The 14,853-nt window shown below is 39.1% G+C and overlaps 1 protein-coding gene and 1 non-coding gene across 2 annotated transcripts in view; both read left to right on the top strand.

Moving 5' to 3' along the window:
- The first annotated feature begins 3,652 nt into the window (after positions 1–3,652).
- The window catches only part of WDR43 (WD repeat domain 43), a 40,105-nt gene continuing 28,904 nt past the window's right edge, over positions 3,653–14,853 (top strand). The window contains exons 1-4 of the mRNA XM_081796984.1: positions 3,653–3,790; positions 7,786–7,907; positions 13,039–13,159; positions 13,936–14,075. Coding sequence (XP_081653110.1) covers positions 13,097–13,159; positions 13,936–14,075 — 203 coding nt within the window. The 5' untranslated portion in view covers positions 3,653–3,790; positions 7,786–7,907; positions 13,039–13,096. The remainder of the gene's footprint in view (positions 3,791–7,785; positions 7,908–13,038; positions 13,160–13,935; positions 14,076–14,853) is intronic.
- On the top strand, positions 13,535–13,619 carry LOC115943754 (small nucleolar RNA SNORD53/SNORD92). The gene has a single exon (XR_004078350.1). It is a non-coding gene; the product is annotated as a small nucleolar RNA SNORD53/SNORD92 (small nucleolar RNA).

Below are 14,853 nucleotides of genomic sequence, written 5' to 3'. Positions count from 1 at the left end.
CCACCCCCCACTCCAGCAACCCTGTTTGTTTCCTGCAATTAAGAATTCCTCATATCAGTGAGATCATATGATACATGTCTTTCTCTTTTTGGCTTATTTCACTCAACATGATATCCTCCAGTTCCATCCACGTCGTTGCAAATGACAAGATCTCATTCCTTTTGATGGCTGCATAATATTCCATTGTATATACATATATTTTTATGAGTGTGTGTACTAGCTCTCCATGTAAACTTTCTTTACTCTGGGATCTCAGTCTAAAAAGTCATTGCTTAATTGATCAAATTCAGACTTCTCATCACTTGGATGCCCTTTTTTTCCTCTCTCTTTTCACTACATCTGCCCTGTGTCTTGCTTTTGTAAATCATGCACTTAGCCCCTTGAGACTGTCAGTCAGCCTTCTGATTGCCTTCTGGATCAAATGCTGATAAACTTTTTCAGACTGGTGCTACTCTTTATTGCTTAGCTTAGTCAGACTTTCATACTGAAAAAGACTCTTTAAGAAATCACATTTTTTTGTGTCTTCACTCCTGGTACCTCTAGAAACTCCAATTTTTCAGTCACAGATATGAACTCAAGTTTTAGCCTACCCTTTTCATTACTTTATGTACTTATGTGTATAGTGAGTATGCACTTGATCTTGTGCTAGGTACTTCAGAGGAAGTAAAACTGAGTATGACTGAGACACATCAAGGAAGAAGTGGATAATTCAGATATACCGTGTCTGTAATGCAGTGTGCAGTATGATGTGTGCCTTAAGGGAAAGAAGAGGGGGCGCCTGGGTGGCTCAGTCGGTTGAGCGTCTGCCTTCAGCTCAGGTCATGATCCCAGGGTCCTGGGATAGAGCCCTCCCTGCACTGGGCTCCCTGCTAAGTGGGGGTCTGCTTCTCCCTGTGCCAACACGCCTCCCCCCCCCCCCCGCCATGCGCTCTCTCTCAAATAAAGTCTTTAAATAAAAAGAGAAGAGGTTTTTGTTGGGAGATGAGAGTTGGGGTGGACCCTGAAGCATGGATAGATTTTTAACCAAAAGAAAACTGAGGTGAGCAGGAAAAGACCCCTCCAGTTGAGGGAAAAGCAGAAGCAAAATGGGAAAGTGTTAGTGATTAGGGAGTGTAATATAAAGATGGAATTGGAAATAAGGTTGGAAAAGGGTGGTCTGGAGGCAAATTGCAGATGCTTTTGAATGCCAGAGAGTTGCTTGTATTGATTTAGTCTTCTCTTTAGTCATTGAAGTTTTTGATCACAGGAGCAACAGGTTCAGAAAGAAAATGCTGACAAAGGTCTGTCAAAATCTATAATCATCAGCACTAAATTCTTGGTTTCAGAACTATTTGGTGACGGGGTAATATTTAAAATAGATTTTAACTAAAATGCACATTGCTTATATAAACTTATCTGGTTGACCTGTTCAGACATGCTCATCCTGCTAACTGGGAAGTGATTTTTAAAAAAGGTCGTCCAGCTCTGAGAAAATATGCATGAGTCAGTAGTTCTTTGAGATGCATTAATTGTGTTATTATTTAGGCTTAGACCACTGATCCTCAAAATTGGGCATAAGTTCTGTGGATGCTCCTCCACTTGCCTCTGCTTGGTTCTCCCGAAATACACAGATTTTGTTGATAGGGAAATTAGGGTTTGAATATGTTAAGGATTAATATCTAAAATTTCTTGGTGCTTTTTATTTTTTAATTTTTTTAAATTTTGTTAAGAAATTTCTACACCCAGTGTGGGGCTTGGACTCATAACCCAAGATCAAGAGTTGCATGCTTTCCCAACTCAGCCAGCCAAGCACCCCTTTTTGTGCTTTTTAATGCAAATTCATATCTGCAGAAAAACATACACATATTTGGACCAGCCTATGTTTCACGCATTAGAAACCTCAGTGTGAGATGATTTTAACTTGATTTGGGAAAACCAAGAGTTGGAGAAATAATTTCTAGGATCTTTGAGAGAAGAGTTTTCTGATGAGGTGTAGTAGGGGGTTGGTATACTTTCCCCAACTGCTCTTGCCTGAAATAGGTGTTTGTGTTCATAACCCTGTGCTGAAACCACATCTGCCTTGTGGGATCATTTAGAGGTGGCTTTAGATATTCACTGAACTGAAGGTGGGACCTAGGACATTGCTTGTGCTAAGGTTTCAGTGTTTCAAGCAAATTAAATGTTACTGATAAGACCATCATATTTTTTTATACTTTGGCTTTTAATTGTAACTTCTCTTTGGGGTTTATTAATGTAGATATATTTCTTAGGACTTACAAAATGTGTGTTTTTTTCTCTATATAAAAAGTTACTATTTTTTGTTAAATCTTTTTAGTTTTTGTTGAAGTGTGTCACGTGAATAAAATTCTTCAAATGTAACATCTCCATAAGATTAACTAAACGAAAAAAAATGGAAAATGCTTTATAAATCTACTCCTTGATACTTTTTTTTAAATAGGTTTTATTTTTTTTTTAAGATTTTATTTATTTGTCAGAGAGAGACAGCACAAGCAGGGGGAGCGGCCAGCAGAGGGAGAAGCAGGCTCCCCACTGAGCAGGGAGCCCAGCCAGTGGGGGGCTTAATCCCAGGACCCTGGGATCACGAACGGAGCCGAAGGCAGACACTTAACCGACTGAGCCACCCAGGCGCCCCTACTCCTTGATATTCTTTATACACTTGTAACATAATTTTCATTGGTGGTTTTCGGGTTGGGCACATTTTTATGTATCTTGGCCTGCTGCTTTGTGCTGTAGAGCAAAGGTCTTGCACTATTGGGAAGCTGTTCTTTTTCCTGTGGTAGTGAGTGGTCTGTTTTATGTTAAAAGAATGGGTATCTCAGCTTTCTGCTAAAGCACAGGCTGGCACGCTTTAATTAAAAAAAAAAAAACAACATCATATGGAAGAGAAGTTCTAAAATTATACATTTTCAGCATTGTAAACTTTGATGAAATACCCTGAAGTCGTCATCATTGATTGTCTTTGGACTAACAGCTGTTAGTTCTGTTTTTGAAGTAAATCAAAGCAGTCTTGTGGCATTTGACACTGGGTTGGAACTTGTGCCTCTTGTCATGAGGATCACCAAGACTGCATGGAACTTTCAGACTAACCCTTAATTCTCACACACTAGAGCAGCTTCTAGTATGCTCTGCTAGTTACAACTATGTTTTGACTGAGACTGAAATAAATGTGTGTTTATAAAAACATTTGAGTCCCCTTTCCTGAGAATGAAGCTAGAGCACAAGGGAAGATGAAGAGGGAAAAAGGGAAAGTGTTGGTTGCTTGGCTGTGGATCTGTAGTCTCTGCTTGGGAGTGGCGGCTTCACTTGGACCTGTCACGAGTGGTTCATTTCTGAGAAGTGGAAGCAGCAGTGAGGCTGCTTGGACCTTTTAAGAGAATACTGGGAGCATGTCCTATTTGTCGCCTTCCTTCCAGAGAGGTAGGGGACAGGGACAGAGAATTACAAGCTCTTCTTTCCATTGGAGTGATTTTTTTTTTTCCCCAAATAGAAAGAAAGCATTTGAGAGTGAGTCATCTGCCCTCCCTCCCCCAGTCTTTAAGTGTCTTTTGGTAGCGGTCACATTTCATTTGTGGGTTAGTGGGCATTTGCATTTATGCATTAATGATGTCTTGTGTTTGAAATACAAAATGAACCTTTTCTTTTTCCCCCCCAGGAAAGTCCCCAGAGGAAAAAAAGGAAATCAGAAGCTATAGGAACGAGTAACCAGATTGACTTGTTGGCTCTTGGTACAGCAGTTGGTAGTATTTTATTATACAGTACAGTAAAAGGAGAATTACACAGTAAATTGATAGTAAGTACAGATAAGTGTGTGTGTGTGTATGGATGTATATTGTATATAAAAGAAATGGGAAACTGATTATTAGAGATTTATTAAAAACAAAACCGAATAATGCTATAGGATCTGTATTATAGGGGCATTTTTCTGCCCCCACATTTAAAATTGTGAACAGTAATATTGTTAATAGCTATAATAGGTAATGTAATCTTTGTTGTAGGTTAGAATATGAAGAACTGTTGACTAGATTTAAAATAAAAGGTAGGAAGAGTTCTAGGTACCTCAAATTGTGACTGCAGGAAAGAGCTCACCACCTTTAGGGCTAGGGAACAAAGGAGGCAGTTGGGATAACTGCTGAAACTCAAACCTTTGAGGAGCTGGTGTTGCTCTCTTTGCTGCTGTCTCTGGTGGAAGAGTGGCCCCATGGGCTTGCGGTCCAGACCTCTGAGGACAGAGCTTTACTGACTGCTGGTGTCCTTGAAGGGAGGGGAGGAGCCTAGTTCCTCAGGTGTTGGAACAATTGCGTATTGGGTTCAGCTGCTACCAAAAGGAGCACAGTAGGAGCCAGGCTAGAACAAATTCCTCTTCCAGCCTTGTCTCTCTCTAGCAGCCCTTATTGGTGGAGCCTACTGGCCATCTGGCTGGCAAAGCAGGGATGTGGTCTGTGGAGTCCCAGCCCTGGCATCACAGAGCAAAGTGAGAGTTTGACACTACAGAGCAGTGATTTAACTTAGCATAGTTTGTTTCAGACACTGTCTATTACATTATGTGTTTGGTGTTCACTGAACGTCTGTCTTTATATAGGAATGCTTTCTGTAAATATGAATCAAACAGTGTTTTCTATTTTAAGTAACATTCTCCATAGATAATTTGGAACTACATAATGTTGAAAAGGGAAAAAAATTATTCTTACATCTATCACCAAGAGATGTTTAATAAGATTGTGTATTTCTTTATTACATGTTTAAGAAATACAGTTGAGTTCTGTCCATCTATTTTGTATCCTGATATTTTCCATTACATTACAACATGAGCAATTTTCATGTTTGTCAGGAACTAGTTACAAACATTTTCAATGACTCCCTAAAATCCCACTAAATTGGATAGTCCCATGGTGATTTAACTATTACTGACCATTAAGGTGCTTTCTAATTTTTTGTTGTTACACATTTTGTTTGCTGTTTACATGGATTCTCAAAATTACTGACCTGTAATTAATGAGTGAAAGGGTTTTAATGTTAAGGCTTTTTATGCATGGTATACGAATAGTTTCTGGAAGAGTTTTCTTGATTTTCTGTATCAGCAATGGAAAGAGTACCTGTATTCCAATAGCATTATTTCCACCATTGGATATGCCCATTAAAACAGCAAAAACATTAACAAAAGCTCAGCTGATTTGATAGATGAAAAATTCTGATTTCAAATCTGCCTTTCAAAGTATGTTTCAAAGTATTTTTATACAACAGTAAAACAAATTAAAGCATTTAGATGTATAGATAGTAAGAAGGGAATTTCTCTTACTTCCTCCTCTCCAAGTCGAGTATTGTCCTCATGTAGGCTTTTACCCTACTGTGGTTGGGAGCCCATCCTTTGGTTTGATCAGTCTTTTGTGGTGAGCAAGTACCTACAATCCAAGCAGTGTGATAGCTGCTTTATTCAGCTACTGTGGCAGTGGACATAATGCTAATGAAACCTAGAACTCCTTTTTAGATAATTTTGGTACTTCATGGGATTATACATTAATCTTTAACAGGGAATGAATGTATTAAAAAAATAACTAAGAAGGTCAGAGTAAGGAGTGTTGGGATGATTGGTGAAGTAGAAAGGGATCAGGCTTTGGAACTATTCTGTCCTGAGGTTGAGTCCTTTTAGTTATGTGGTCATGGGTAAGTAGTTGAACTTCTCATTTCTTAAATGGGTATTCTGTAACCTACCTTGCATGCTTTTTTGGGATTTAGATGTAATAGTATATTATAAGTGCCTAGTGCAGTGCCTGACATGTAATTGGTATTGTGCAAATGTTTGTTGAGTAAGTGAATGAGTGAATGGACAGTTGGTAGATTGTTTTTTAAATGGGTATAATAGCTCCAAGCAATGTATGATAGTGCCATTTTTTTCTGTAACCTTCCCAGTGTGGGTATTATAATGCTAATAAGCAAAATGCTAGATGGACAGACTGAAAATGTTACTTTGTTTTGCTTTAATCTCTTGGATTACTAACTTTGAAAATTTTGTTTTCTTACTGAATTTTTCTATGGAATTTATGTTAATATCCTTTATTCAGTTCTTGTGTATGTGTCAATGATATAGGACTTAGTTCTTTGAATGGATAGCTCATACTAGTGAAAGGAAGTAGCTGAACTTAATATTTAGAAGTATTTTTCTTGGGATGCCTTGGGGGCTCAGTTGGTTAAGCGTCATCCTTCGGCTCAGGTCATGATCCCAGTGTCCTGGGATCGAGTCCTGCATTGGGCTCCTTGCTCATTGGGAAGCCTGCTTCTCACTTTGCCACTCCCCCTGCTTGTGCGCTCTCTCTCTCTCTGACAAATAAAATCTTAAAAAAAAAGTGAGCAATCTATATAATAGAGTAGTGATTTTGAGTTTTATCCTTAGTTTACATATATACATGATGGTGATTCATGTATTCATTTAATTGTAATGTGAATTCAGGTAGAAAGAGTGAAAATCACAATTGCTCACAGTGTAAATTATTTTAGGACCTTATTCTGCTGAATGAGTTTGTCCTGGAATGTGTGTGTGGTGGGTGGGAGAGTTGAACTTGCCCTTTCCCAGTTGATGTCTCCATTCCTGTTTGCTGCTGAGTGAGCGAGCATCTTGCTATGTTGAATATGTTTAGAGTATTGTTCATATGGTATCTTCCATAACACAAGGAAATACTTAGTGTTTACCTGAAGAAATAGTGGTTTCTTTCTTTTTTTTTTCTTTTTAAGATTTTATTTATTTATTTGACAGAGAGCACAAGCAGGCAAAGCAGCAGGCAGAGGGAGAGGGAGAAGCAGGCTCTCTGCTGAGCAGGGAGCCAGACGCGGGGCTTGATCCCAGGACCCTGGGATCATGACCTGAGCCGAAGGCAGACGCTTAACGACTGAGCCACCCAGGCACCCCGAAACAGTGGTTTCTTTATTGAGAGATAGTTTTGATAGTTTGTTTTTTAAAGGTTTTATTTATTTATTTGAGAGAGACAGAGAGAGAGTATGCACGGGGGGAGGGGAGGCAGAGGGCGAAGCAGACTCCCTGCTCAGCAGGGAGCCTGATTCAGGGCTCCATCCCAGGACCCTGAGATCATGGCCTGAGCCGAAGGCAGATGCTTAACCGACTGAGCCACCCAGGTGCCCCAGTTTTGGTAGTTTTTTTAAAAAGTGACTGTGATTTTCAAAGATAGTTTTGACTAGACGTGATTTTTATCTTAATACTTTAAACTCCAAGATTTGACTTTATTAGTTCACTCAAGTGTCATAAGCTTTTGCCACTGTACATGAAGTATTCTGTCTTAGTGCTGGCATTCCTTATTTATTTATTTATTTATTTGACAGAGAGAGACACAGTGAGAGAGGGAACACAAGCAGGGGGAGTGGGAGAGGGAGAAGCAGGCTTCCCGTGGAGCAGGGAGCCCGATGTAGGGCTCCATCCCAGGACCCTGGGACCATGACCTGAGCGGAAGGCAGACGCTTAACGACTGAGCCACCCAGGCGCCCCAGTGCTGGCATTCCTGTCAAAAGCAAGTGGCATTTAGAACTAGCATCCTTTGACTTACGATGTGGAAGTGTATTTTTTCAACAGAGAAGGGAAAGTTAACATTTGATGAATTTATAGATGATTTATCTCATTTTTGATGTTGGAAATAGATAGCTATAGGTTAGGGTGTTTTAAGTTAGGTTAAAGCCTATCTTTTTTGTTAACTGTTAGTAATGATTCTAGGATGCGTAATTATGTTATATCAGGCGCGGTTTTTTTTCTTTTAATCTTTTTTTTTTTTTTTTAATCTGTAGAGTGGTGGACATGACAACAAGGTTAATTGCATACAGTGGCATCAAGACAATGGCTGTTTGTATAGTTGTTCAGATGATAAACATATTGTGGAATGGAATACACAGACATGCAAAGTAAAGTGGTGAGTAATGTTGATGGTTCCATAGTACTGGAGGGGTAACTTCTTATTGTTGGAAACGCATTAGAGTTGGACAAATCAAGACTGTGTTCTTGGCTGTAGGTCAAATTTGATACTGGACACAGGAATGTAGGTACTAAACTAGACTTTTCAAGGAATTTTTAATCAAATCAGGCATGCAAGATTTTAATACATAAACTTTAAACAATGATACAAGAGTAAAATAATTGCACAAGAGATACTGTTAAGATAGCCTGCAATTACTGGTCAAGTGAGTTGGATAGTGTTGGCAAGGCCTGGTGGAAGAGAGATTTCAGTTGGGCCTTCTAGGAGAGGTTAGATTTGGACAGAAGAGGGTGGGGGAAGGGAGATGGGCAGATGACAAGACCAAAGGCTAGGAGAAAGGGCAGTGAAAGATTTAGAGGATTTAACATACTAGGGAATAATGGCTGATAGAGGATATGGGCCAGAGTATCTTAAGAGTCTGGCCTTAACTGTCATAGGTAAAAATCTCAGACAACTCTACTAGTTCAAGTGTCTAATCCTATGATAAGCTTTGTAGTAGATGTTCAGTAAATGTTGAATTGATTCAGCTTAGGCAGATGACCCTAGGATGATGATGCTCATGGTCTTACAGCTAATGAGTGGCAGGGAAGTTCTTATACTGTTGTGAATTCTGGTACAGTGTTTTTTGTTTTGTTTTGTTTTTTTAAGATTTATTTATTTGAGAGAGAATGAGAGAGAGAGAGAGAGCACATGAGAGGGGGGAGGGTCAGAGGGAGAAGCAGACTCCCTGCTGAACAGGGAGCCCGATGTGGGACTCGATCCTGGGACTCCAGGATCATGACCTGAGCTGAAGGCAGTCGCTTAACCAAATGAGCCATCCAGGCGCCCTCTGGGACAGTGTTTTTCTACTGTATTAAAACTATTTTCTTGGAGTTTTAGATTCTATGTCGTAAACAGGAGAACGCCACTAAAGGTAATGTCTTGGGAATAAAGTCACCAAGATAATGCTTTAGGAAAAGGTCATCTGCCAGCATTGTGTAGAGTAAATGGAAAGGAGCTGGTTCAAAGGCAGAGAAGCCATTAAAAAACAAAACAAAACCGAACAAGGCAGAGAAGCTAGATTCCAGGTGGTTGTAGTAGATCAAGTGTGGGATGGTAAGAGTGGGAAGTGAGAATGGAAAAGATACCAACTAAGAACATTTGGGTAGCATGGAAGGGGGTATTAAGTAACAGCAATTAAGTTAAATGTAACTCTTCAGTTTTCAGCTTTGTGAACTTACTGGTGAGTAGAGGTGAGGTACAGTTCGTAGGAATTATGGTCAGAAGAGGGAAATGGTTTTGCGTTTTCAGACAAGTTGAATTTGAAATAACACATGAAAGGCAAGACTCAGCAGATGAGGTGGTGATAGAGGCTTAGAATTTGAAGGAGGGTTTGGGGCACCAAGTATAGATGAATAGGTCACCTGGCTAGAGGTTCGGTAGGTGTCTTCATTTACATGTGGCAGTAGTTTTCTCCACTGATGACTGTCAGAAACACCTGTGGAGATTCTCACCCACTAGGTCTGGGGTGGGGACCATGCCAGTCTATTTTTAAAATGCTGTCTGGATGAGAGTTCATAATGTCAAGTACTTCACATAGGGGCTACTAATGTTCAAGGCTCTGTTCACATTCTACACAGTGTTGGATTTTTTTTTTTTTTAACAATGTGAGGTAGGCTCTACAGTTGAGAAATAGGTTGGATCTGAGCCTGAGCTCATCCACACTATAGTCCCATAGGATATTGTTTCCAGCTTCATTCTTGGCATCCTTATGCTGCTATTAAGATACTTTGGCCCATATCCTCTATCAGCCATTATTCCCTAGTATGTTAAATCCTCTAAATCTTTCACTGCCCTTTCTCCTAGCCTTTGGTCTTGTCATCTGCCCATCTCCCTTCCCCCACCCTCTTCTGTCCAAATCTAACCTTTCCTAGAAGGCCCAACTGAAATCTCTTCTCTTCCACCAGGCCTTGCCAACACTATCCAACTCATTTGACCAGTAATTGCATGGTGTCTTATGGTATCTCTTGTGCAGTTATTTTACTCTTTAATCATTGTTTAAAGTTTATGTATTAAAATCTTGCATGCCTGATTTGATTAAAAATTCCTTGAAAAGTCTAGTATCTACATTCCTCACCATTTTAGGTACTATTTGTTGACTTCCTACTATGGAAGATGAAGATTTAGCTCTCGGCCTCTAGCCTCTCCCCTCTCCATTCTCCCAATATTGGTACATCACAGTTTTTGATGAAGGACTATTCATTGTTTGCATTAAATATTATTACAGATGAGCCTTGTGCTCTACCAGGTTTTTTATTATTTCTTGGCATAAAACTGATTTTCTTGGGGTGTGTAATTGCCTTTTTGTTCATTTGCTTAGTTTTGTATATACCTATCATTAGCTCATTTTCACCCTCACGGTAGCATGTTATTTTGGGGCACATCAGTTAATCAGTTGTATTTATTTCTTGAAGGCTTCCCTCCAGTTTCATCTATTTCTTGGAGGATTTCTCAACTTTCTTCCAGGATCTGCTGAACAGCAATGATCCTGGGATTTTCTTTCATTATCATTTTGAAAATTCTCTTGTCAGATGGAGCCTCTATGTCTTGGATCCCATTTTTCTCTTTGTTGGGTTACTCTCTTCTTTTTTGTGAAACACACCAATCGGTAGCTTCCTAAGAAAAGTATGAGGATGGTAAATTTAGTGAGATTTTGCTTGTCTACTAGCACCTTTATTGTATCCTCACAGTTGATTTATAGTTTGAAGATAATTTTAGGTTGGAAATAATTCTCCCTCAGGGTTTTGAAGCATTGGTTTATTGGTTTATTTATTTGTTTCTGTTTCATTGGTTCTTAGCTTTCAGTACTAATTAACCTTATGTTCTAAAATATCCAGTGCATTTTTTATTTAGTCAGTGAATTACATTGGCGCACAGGGGACCGTTTAGCCTGGGAGTTCTGTGTTCTTCATTTTTCTTTTAGTGTGTATTTGACAATTTCATCCCTCTGTTGTCTTTGACCTTTCTCTAAGGACAACCTATTATTACTTAGATGTTGTATCCCTTAAATTTGTTCTCTTATTTCCCCTTTTGTCCTTTTCTTTTGTTACTGGGGAGATTGTCTCAGTTTCATCTTCCACATCGTCTAGTGAATTTTTTAATTTCTCTAACCATTTTTTTAACTTCTGGGAGCTTTGTTTTTCTTCTCTTAATTTTCTTTTTGTTGCACCATGTTTCTTTCATGGATATAATATTTTCTAACTCTCTGAAGATAATTAAAGGATTTAAAGTATTTTTCTTTTATTCCTTACATCATCTCCCTCTTGAGGATGTGTTTTGATTTTTGTTTGATTTTAGCCTCTTTTACGTTAAAGGCATTCTTCGAATGACTGAGGATCCTTGGGTGCCTGTCACTATTTGAAAATGAAACATTAAAAAGCTGATTGGAAGGCCGGTGTGGTGGGTGGCTCAGTTGCTGGGTTTCATTTGTAGAGTGATGGGGAAGCCTTCAAATGTCAGTATCGATACTGTGTGGGTTATTTGGCACCAGTCACATTTCCTAGAGAGGAATCTTTCAGTCTAGTGCTTTTCAAGCTCTCATGTGCATGTGAATTACTTGTGCAGACAGAGCTGTTTTAATAGGTCCAGGAGGGGTTTGGGAATCAAAGTCTAATCAGTCTCCAGCTGATGCCGGTGTAGGAGGTTACAGTGTGAGTTGCACAGCTCTTACTGGGGGGTGGGAGGGAGCTGTGGCATTGGTGTTAGTTCTCTGCTGGCGTGTTAGTGCTGAGTGGCAAGGTGGACGCAGGAAGCTTGTCAGGTGGTGATCCTGTCTTTTTTATATATGTTAAGTGAATAGGTGTGGAATAAGGAATATAAAATGTCAAAGCTCTTGGACAATTTGAAAAATTGTCAAAAGTATTAGGAGCTGAAAAGGGTAAAGGAAAAGGTCTCCTACATTATTGCTGCATCTCCTTGATTACTTGAATCAAGTAATCGTTTTCATGTTTATTGACAGTTTGAATTTCTTGTATGAATTGCCTGTTTATATCTTTTGTGTATTTTTATTTTGAGTTCATTTTTTTTTTTGAACTTGAGCTAATTCTTGAATATAGAGTGTTTATGTATTCTGAATATTAATCCTTTTCTTACGTATTTTTGGTATTTTGTAGTCTTTTGAATTTATTTTTTGTTTTTATTTATTTATTTTTAAAGATTTTATTTATTTATTTGAGATAAGAGAGCTCGAAGGGGTGGAGGAGGAGGGGGAGAGGGAGAGAGAGAAGCATATTCCCCGCTGAGCAGGGAACCTGGTGCGGGGCTTGATCCTAGGACCCTGAGATCATGACCTGAGCCGAAGGCAGATGCTTAACTGAGCCACCCAGGTACCCTTAGCCTTTTGCCTTTAAGTTTGTGACTTATTTTGTGGTACAGAAGTTTTATTTATTTAAATCCGGTTATTTTGCTGTTATGATTTCTGGTTTGTAACTGCTTTGGAAGGCCTTTCCAAAGGGATAGAATGGACTTGTGGTGGTCCTGGTATCCAGTCTGGTAGTTTCCTGGGCATTAACAAAATCTACTTCATAGATCACAAGATACACCACTACCCATTTTACATTCTTAAAACTCTTACTCTTCCATTTTCTGGAACCTCTTGAGAATCTGTTTTATTGGGCAGGCAGGCTTTACCTTAGTGTCCAAGGTTAGTCACCTGACAGAGGCTTTTAAGGAATGTAATGTGGCATAGAACCTTAAGTGATATTTTTATTTTTATTTTTATTATTATTATTATTTTTTAAGATTTTATTTATTTATTTGGCAGAGAGAGACACAGCGAGAGGGGAACACAAGCAGGGGGAGGGGGAGAGGGAGAAGCAGGCTTCCCGCTGAGCAGAGAGCCCAATGTGGGGCTCAATCCCAGAACCCTGGGATCATGACCTGAGCCGAAGGCAGACGCTTAACGACTGAGCCACCCAGGCGCCCCTTAAGTGATATTTTTAATGCCTGATTTGCTTTTTGCTATCTTTTTGCTCTGAGTAAAGTTTTCTCCCTATTCACTGAGGCATTTTTGTTTCTCTTCACAATACAGCAAATGGAAAGGCGACAATAGCAGTGTCAGCTCCCTGTGTATCAGCCCAGATGGAAAGATGTTGCTTTCAGCTGGTCGAACAATCAAACTGTGGGTTTTGGAGACCAAAGAAATCTACAGAGTGAGTGAATCAAATTAGTTGTAAGCCTAACAGTCATCTAGAGTAAGGATGGAGAAGGGCAGAAAGTCTCAGCCATAGCATACTGTTGTAAGAATACAGATTTGTTATTTTCAGGCATATCAAATAGTGGAATCAGTAGACAAAAGTTAGCCTCCAAACCTGGTTTGTTGATATTAAATAGGTTAGATGTGTTCATTTCATATGCATTTGAAAAACGAATAGAACAAATAAGTAGAATTTGAATTAAAAATCTTTTCTGCTGTGGAATGATAGTAGTTTTGATTTCTAGCTTATATCCAGCATTTAGTACATTTACAGTATTTGACTATGGAGACGTAGTATTACGTTTTGAGTGTGCTCAGGGGTGTACTTTTGGTGCTGTGATGATGCCCTAAAATTGTGGTTTCGACTCACTGAGAGTAAAATGAGGACCTACAATTCCTTGGCTGTGTCTGAGCACCCAGGCACCCCTTTAAACATGGATAGAATTAAGTGGATCTTTAATGCAAAAAATGGAAGAAAGAAAGATTGTGGGTAGGGCCCTGGGAGTTAGAAGGACGTCCTGATTTTTCAATATTTTCAGATGGGAGTTTTAGTGAGAGGAATATATATAGCACAAATAGCCTCAGTTGCTTAGAATTAAATTTAGCTGTTACCTTTAGTCTGGAGTTCTGATTTCAGATGTGGCTCATATGTATTGCTTATGGTCCAGATGGACTCTTTAATTTTTGTTACTGCTCTGTTCCCTCTCCTAAATGAGATTTAACTTTCTCTAGCACTTCACAGGCCATGCAACGCCAGTTTCGTCACTCATCTTCACTACTATCAGACCTCCTAATGAGAGCCAACCCTTTGATGGAATCACTGGTCTTTATTTCTTGTCTGGAGCAGTACATGACCGGTTACTCAATGTCTGGTATGTAGTCTTTTGGATCCGGAGGTAGCATTGCCTTGAAAGAATGTGTCACAACTTGTATAGTTAATATAGATGATGAATGTGAGACTTAACTATTGTATTTAGTATTAGATTTACCTTGACTTGTAATGAAGAATTGAGCCTGCCTAAAAAACAGATCTTTATGAGAAAAATTTAAGAGCATTATATAATAGAAACTCCTTTTTGCTTGTTTAGAGGTAGAGCAGTCTGAATATTTTTGTGATTGGGCAAATTATAAATAACCTTCTTAAAAAAATTGGGATAATCTCTGATTTTATTGAAATAGATAGGACTTCTGGGTTAGTGCAGTAATGTCTATTTACTGATCTTTTACTGAAGACATTTAATTCCTTGGCTTTGTATGAAAATTCCCAATTAGGCACCCCCACCCCCGTTTTTTTTGTTTTGTTTTGTTTTTCTTCTGCTTTTTGCAATAGTTACTGTTACTAATTTTCCTTGGAACTCCCTTTTTCTCCCCCCCAAGATTTTAAGTAGTTGACAACCAGTGTGGGGCTTGAACTTAACAACCGCAAAATCAAGAGTCACGTGCTCTGTTGACTGAGTCAGCCAGGCGCCCCTGGCTTGCTAGCTCGCTTTATTTATTTACTTATTTATTTATTTAAATTCAGTTAGCCAACTATAGTACGTCATTAGTTTTGATGTAATGTTCAGTGATTCATTAGTTGCATAATAACACCCAGTGCTCATCACATCACCCAGTTGGCCCCCCCCACCCACAACGTTTGTTTCCCCGAGT

Source organism: Leptonychotes weddellii, chromosome 10 (assembly GCF_054177405.1).
Source record: "Leptonychotes weddellii isolate Sample4059 chromosome 10, ASM5417740v2, whole genome shotgun sequence".
In the NCBI taxonomy this organism is placed as follows: Eukaryota; Metazoa; Chordata; class Mammalia; order Carnivora; family Phocidae; genus Leptonychotes; species Leptonychotes weddellii.
This window is presented reverse-complemented; position numbering and strand designations above follow the sequence as displayed.